The sequence below is a fragment of the Oenanthe melanoleuca genome, chromosome 7, assembly GCF_029582105.1.
Source record: "Oenanthe melanoleuca isolate GR-GAL-2019-014 chromosome 7, OMel1.0, whole genome shotgun sequence".
Lineage (NCBI taxonomy): Eukaryota > Metazoa > Chordata > Aves > Passeriformes > Muscicapidae > Oenanthe > Oenanthe melanoleuca.
The window spans coordinates 16,027,834-16,033,958 of record NC_079341.1 but is presented as its reverse complement, the minus strand read 5'-3'; the positions used below and the strand labels follow the sequence as shown (position 1 = coordinate 16,033,958).

General features: G+C 50.4%; 1 protein-coding gene and 1 long non-coding RNA gene across 2 annotated transcripts; one reads left to right on the top strand and one right to left on the bottom strand.

Moving 5' to 3' along the window:
• Positions 1-2,188: 2,188 nt before the first annotated feature.
• Positions 2,189-5,243, bottom strand: EVX2 (even-skipped homeobox 2). The gene is made up of 3 exons (XM_056495770.1): positions 4,820-5,243; positions 3,376-3,629; positions 2,189-2,842 (listed from the first exon to the last, which is right to left on the bottom strand). Exons 1-3 carry the CDS (start codon positions 5,241-5,243, stop codon positions 2,189-2,191), a joined length of 1,332 nt encoding a protein of 443 aa, XP_056351745.1.
• Positions 4,097-6,125, top strand: LOC130255300 (uncharacterized). Its single transcript, XR_008840896.1, has 3 exons — positions 4,097-4,514; positions 4,681-4,745; positions 4,842-6,125. It is a non-coding gene; the product is annotated as an uncharacterized LOC130255300 (long non-coding RNA).

The window sequence follows — 6,125 nt, the reverse complement described above, 5'->3', positions numbered from 1 at the left end:
TCAGTACGGAATGCTTTGCAGCCTCTTAAACAAATAATCTCGCTTTGATTTAAATAACATTTATTTTACATGACCAAACACAATAAATAACGTAATATACAAAGCTTTATAATTATTGCACATTTGTAAAATATTTTACAGTGAGTTCATACAGCCAGCAATATTTAAAGCACAAAGACTTTATTTACAGTTTCATATAATAACCAGGTCCAACGGACCTAACATAAAACGAATTTATGTTAATTTTACCAACCAGCGTCCTCATCGACCATTCAATAGACATATATCCATATTTTGGAAAAATGTAAACATTATTGCCAAAATCGTCGTATATACATCCCATACTTGTGTGATCATAACAAACGATTCCAACGATCGAAAAGGTTAAGCTGGTAAAAGAGTGCTACGTTTTGGTCTATTTTCTTTAGCATTAAATTATATTAATAAAAAAATTTAATGTAAACTCAGTGAACAACAGCTGGTATAATCGATATTTTTACATAAATAGTCTTCCTATTTGTTCTTTACAAAATGAGAGATTTGTGGGTATAGGTGTCTTCTACCGTGCTTTAAAGTTCTCTATCCAGAAAATGTACATGTCTTGTTAGGAATATGCTCCAGAAGCCGAGGGATGTTTCTTCTTTGCCCTTACCTACCCCCGCCCAAGAAATCTGTTCCACTGGACAAAAAACACCAACCTATGATTTATATTCACTGAACAAAAGAGCATAGCCTTTAAAATAATTTCCTGAAAGTTCATTATTAGAATATGAAAAAAATCCAGTGTCTTAAAAATATAAATATTTCTGGACACTTAATCGAAATATGTAATAGAGGGTTTTTTCGTGTATTTTCTTTTTTTTTTTTTTTTTTTCTAGTTTGTAAGAGTGTGAGTGTGTGTGTGTGTGTATTCACAATCACACAGGGCCTAAACAAGCAATAGCAAGTTAGATAAGGGCTTCAACTCTTCAGAAAAATCTCATTATGTGAAGAGTGAAGTGGCTCTGTAGGGAGCATTATGGAAATATCTGGGTTTGATTTAATGAGGCTCTTCACATTGGTGGAATACCAACTTAACAGAGAAAAGTCTACCCGGGGTGTCCAAGTTACCAAAATGAAAATTGGCAATTGAGATGATAAGAAAGTGGCTTTCTTGTGCGAAATCACTTCAGGTAAGAGAGATAACATTAAATAACATACATTCTATGCACCAAGAACAATGTTTTATGTACCAAGTCTCTTATCTGTCTCTTCTAATGACTTCCCTTAGCGGGTTGTTAGTACTTGACAGCAGGTCTCTGTGCGGGGAACTTTTTTCCAATTCCACATTCAAAGGAGGTCCATCAGAGAACATGATTGGCAATTTTCGTCATAATCTGCACATTATTAGCATCAAAATTGACATGGCAGTAACACTGGTGGTTTTTGATGTGCCTTTCTTCAAGTTCAAGGAAGTCCCTCCAGTAGCAGTGGTTTGGTATAGCAGGTCTCAGTTACCCAGTGGTGGCTTTTCAGAGGCAAAGGCGCGATAGAAATGCGTGAGAAATAAATCCGAGAGCCGTTTTACCGAGAGAAGAAAAAGACGTCGAGAAAAAGAATTAAAATTAGAAAAGTGTCTGGAAGGTAAATGCTTCAGGACAACAGCCTACACCTAGAGAGATTCAAGTATTTCCCAGATAGCGAGGATTATGGTAGTTAGAAAGCGTGATCTTAAAAAATGCCTCTCCCCATCCTGACAATATCACACTTCCCTTCCCGTTACTGGCCCGGACGCGGCTGCCTCATCAGCTACCGCTTGTCGTACGGAAATACTCGGGACATTTCCAATTTACTCGAACTCAAAACGAAATAATAATAATATATTTTTAAAAAGAAAAAAAAAAAAAAAAAAAGGCCAGAAACACATTCCCTTCCGCCGGCTCCCCTCCTGCCCCGGCCGTGCGGGCTGCCTGCGCCCCGCGGAGCTGGCAGCGCCCGGCAGCGAGCACCGCGGGGCCGCCTCCGCGGGGGCGCAGGAGGCGCGGAGCGCCCTCCCCGCCGGTCCCGCCGTTCCCCCCACGGCGGCGGGGAGGTCAGCAATAAAAAAATAGACAGAACTTTTTGGCCGAGTGCGGGGGCGCCCCCCGGCCCGACCCCCCCATCCCCCCGTCTCCCTCTACAAAACACCCCCGGGCTAGGGCCAGGGTGGTTATCTGGTGAGCGGCGCCTCCTCCCGCTGGTCCGGCGAGGCGACCGCGGCCTTGCTGAGCACGGCGGCCGAGTAGGGCAGGAAGCCGCTCTCGGAGCGCTGCCCCGCCGCCGTGCACGGGAAGTCGGCGGCCGCTCCGCCCCGCGAGCCCAGCGCCGAGGCCGCGGCCGCCGCCGCCGCCGCCGTCTGGCTGCTGTGGCAGCTGAGGCAGGAGCAGGGCGCCGAGCTCCCCGGCGGCCCCGAGCCCGCCGCCGCCGCTGCCGCCGCCGCCGCCGCCGCCGCCGCCGAGGCGGCCGCGCTGCTGTTGAGGCCGGCGGCGGCCGGCGTCTGGTAGAGGCCGGGGTGTCGGAAACTGCAGAGCAGCTCCGGGCGGGAGTAGGGGTGCGACAGGGCGCGGAAAGTGTCCAGCGGGCGGATGGAGGTGGCGAAGGGCGCGGCGGCGGCTCCCGAGGCGGCGGCGGCGGCGGCGGCGGCAGTGACCCCGACGTGCGGGTAGTAGTGCAGCGGGACGTGGGAGTGGAAAGGGTAGGGCAGACTGCCCGTGGCCGCCGCGTGGGTCATCATGTAGGTGTAGAAGCTGGGGTCGGCCGGGTGTGGCCAGGACATGGCCAGGCGCTGCCGCTTGTCCTTCATCCGCCGGTTCTGGAACCACACCTGCGGGATACAAGCACAGCGCGGCCTCAGCTCCGCTCCGCGCCTCGCCGCGCCCGCTCCCGCGGACACCGGCGGCCGCCCGCCGAAACATATTTCTAACTCATCTAGGCTACCCCTCTCCCTCCCGGAGCGATCTCCCGTGACCTTGCCCGAGGGGAGCCGTGGGTACGGCCCTCCCTCTACTCGAGAGGGACCCCTTCGATCCGAATAAATGTTTTCCCTTCCAATCGTCCCCTCCTCCCCACTCAGGATTCTTTCTTCGCGGTACTGGCGCTCAGTCATTCCCCCTACGTTTCTCCTCTTCCCTCTTCACTTTAGGAAATAGACTAACGCGATAAAAACTGACCAGAAAAATAAAAACAACAGTAATACCAACAACTTTTTTAAAAGCTGACGAGAAGTGTTGGATGCAGTAAAGCGAAAGAGCACGAGTGGTGCTCATAGCTGTGGGCCCTTCGAGTCCTTTTCCCCGGGGTAGCCGGGCACGGCGGGGCTGCGCGGGGGGCCGCGGCTCGGCGGGGCGCGGAACGTACCTTGATGGTGGTTTCGGGGAGATTGAGGGCGGCGGCCAGCTCGCAGCGCCGCGGCCGCGACACGTAGTTCTCGCGGTAGAACTCCTTCTCCAGGCGGGCGATCTGCTCGCGGGTGAAGGCGGTGCGGTAGCGGCGCACCTGGTCGGCGCCCGCCGCCGAGCCGCCCAGCGCGCCGCCGCTGTGCAGGCTGCCGATGCCGGCGGCGGGGGCGGCGGCGGCGGGGGCGCTGGGCGTCGGGCTGCTCTCCGCGTAGCCTGCGGGGCGAGAGCACGGAGTGAGAGCGGGCGTGAGAGCCTCCCAGTCCTACCGGCCAGGCCGGGCAGGGCCCGCTGCACCCGTGCTCAAGGCCAGCTGTCATTCTTACAAATCCCTGATGCTAACAGAATCGATAAATTTGGATTTGGAGGAGGTTTTTTGATTATTGTTTGGTTGTCTGGTTGGGTTGGGTTTTTTTAATCCTTCGAAACTGCTTTATTTTCAGATGGGGCGGTCTTGGAGACTGCAGGACAGCCGAGCTCGGGGGAGACCGGGCGAGGGCGCGGGCCGTGGCGAGGGCCCGGGCTCGGCGCTAGCCTGTTCCCCTTAGACTGCCGTTATTTAATTTCGTTTGAGATGTACAAAATAAAAGCAGCCATAAACCCCTTTTCCTTTTTTTTTCTTCTTCCTTTTTTTTTTTTTTTTTTTTTTTTTTTTCCTTTCTCTCTCCCTCTCTAGGGTTACGTCGAGCATCCCTTCCTTTCTCTGGCACATTTGACGAAAAAGGCATGTACTGTGGCCCCTAGGAAATCCACCGTTCATCTGCCTCCACCTCCCCGATAATAACAACCTCCACCTCCAGCAACAGTAACAACCACCGTCCATCACTGTGCCCCGGAAAGAACGGGGAAGGAGACGAGGCTGTTTCCAAACGCCTCTTACAAGCAGATGAAAAGTGAACAATGCCAAATTAGCCCGAGGTGGACACAGGCAGCATACACACAGAGAAGGACACACACAGACAAATGCGGGCAGTTTCCTCACATTCCCCCCCTCTCTCTCTCTAATTTAATCTATGTATATACACTCATATACAGCTCAAGAGACGCCGAGAGCTCCAAGAGCGCGGGGAAATACACGGAGAAAGCCTTGCCTAAATATAGGTGGGTGGATATTTGTGCCCACATATATTCTGGATATATATCTACATATCAATGGATTTGGGCATGCACACACACACACACACACACGAAGGCACGGGCACCGGGGCTGCCCGGACACGTATCTCGGCTATTGGGGTAGCGCAGTAATTGCAATAATATTTTACAGCCTGGAGCTCTGTCTTCGCAGAAGAGAGAGTGCCAATGCAGAGGCCAGCAACTTTGGAGGTGGCGGTGGGTTTCCTCTGGTTTTTAAAGCCGGTTGGCAAAGTGCGGGGCTTAAATGAAGATGATAAAGGAAGAGTTACCTTTGTTACTGTTTTCCTTCAGCTGGGAGGAAGTCAGGCTGGCCGGGGAGCGGAGCGCGGAGCAGCCCACCTCCACATCACTGTTCATATCTGCCTCTTGAGCAACTTCGGAATAAAGGCTGATTTTCTTCCTGCTTTCCGACGGCGGGATTTCGGAGGAGACAGTGCTTTCGCTGCTTGGATGCTGGAGATTGAATAAAGTGTCTATTTCAAATTTGCCTTTGGCGGAGATGTCCCCTATAGCGCTGTGCAGGGAGGCGGCAGTCAGTCTCGGGCTGAGGCGACCACTGTGCGGAGAATTTTCAAGGGCCTCCAACACCGCATTTCCAGCTGAGTCTGACAAATTCGAGAGCCTTTTGCCAGCTGTAGGGCTGTGCAGCCCTCTCTCCATCAGGATCATCTCTTTTCTTATTCTTTCCATCATCTCAGCTTTATAAAAAATGTCAAAGTTGCAGGGCTGGTCCTGTACTAATGATGAGCTGCAGCAGGGGCTAATTCACATTCAGCCCGGCAAGTGTCTCTAAATATTATTATCTCTTTTTGAGGGAGGTGTAAAAATTGTGGGATGCCAAAGCGAGGGAATGACTGGTCAAAATGACCCATACATCCTTTCTAGCCCGAAATGTCATTCATCAAAAAGTGGTGCTCGTCATTAAGGTACGAATGACGCTGTTCGAATAATCATTTATTGTAACAGGTTTATAAGCAAATAAATACAAGCTCCTGTCAGTGCATAATGAAGGCGGCTTCAGAGCAGACAAATATATCCAGGTGGAAAGAAAGAAAGACAAGAAGTGAGGAGTAAAGCTCCTGTCCTTAGCTTGATCAGATCCTGCTTGAATTGCTCTGGGGTTTGGCCTCTGGGGTGGAATTGACAGTCTGATTAATAAAATGAGCTGTGCAACATTTCCCCCTTCATTTAGGTGCATCATTATGCTCTGATTTTTGTTTTGTTGCCTTTTAGGTCCTAATGATGCAGCTTCTTTCTCATTTGTCCTCGGACAGAACTACACGCTAAATATTAGATAATGCTTTTCTTTATTATTATTTCTGAGACGAATTTTATATCACAATACAAGGAAATACTGGAAGAGGACCAGAGGAGAGAACCTCCTGCCGCTGATATCTCTTTACTTTTCCCTCCCATTTCCAGCCAACGTTAGTACTTTTATTTAGGAATTTACACTGACACCCCCACGCACCCCCTCACACGAGCGAACCTTATCCCCAGACTTTATAAGTCTGCTGCCCAGATTCAAATGTACCTACAGTAGTTACCTGGAGATTAAAATATTTGCTACAATCT

Coding starts and splice junctions, on each gene's coding strand:
- EVX2 (XM_056495770.1), bottom strand. CDS start 5,243: ATGATGGAAAGAATAAGAAAAGAGATGATCCTGATGGAGAGAGGGCTG. Junction 3,630..4,819: donor GAAGGAAAACAGTAACAAAG/GTAACTCTTCCT, acceptor CTCGCCCCGCAG/GCTACGCGGAGAGCAGCCCG. Junction 2,843..3,375: donor TCCCCGAAACCACCATCAAG/GTACGTTCCGCG, acceptor TGTATCCCGCAG/GTGTGGTTCCAGAACCGGCG.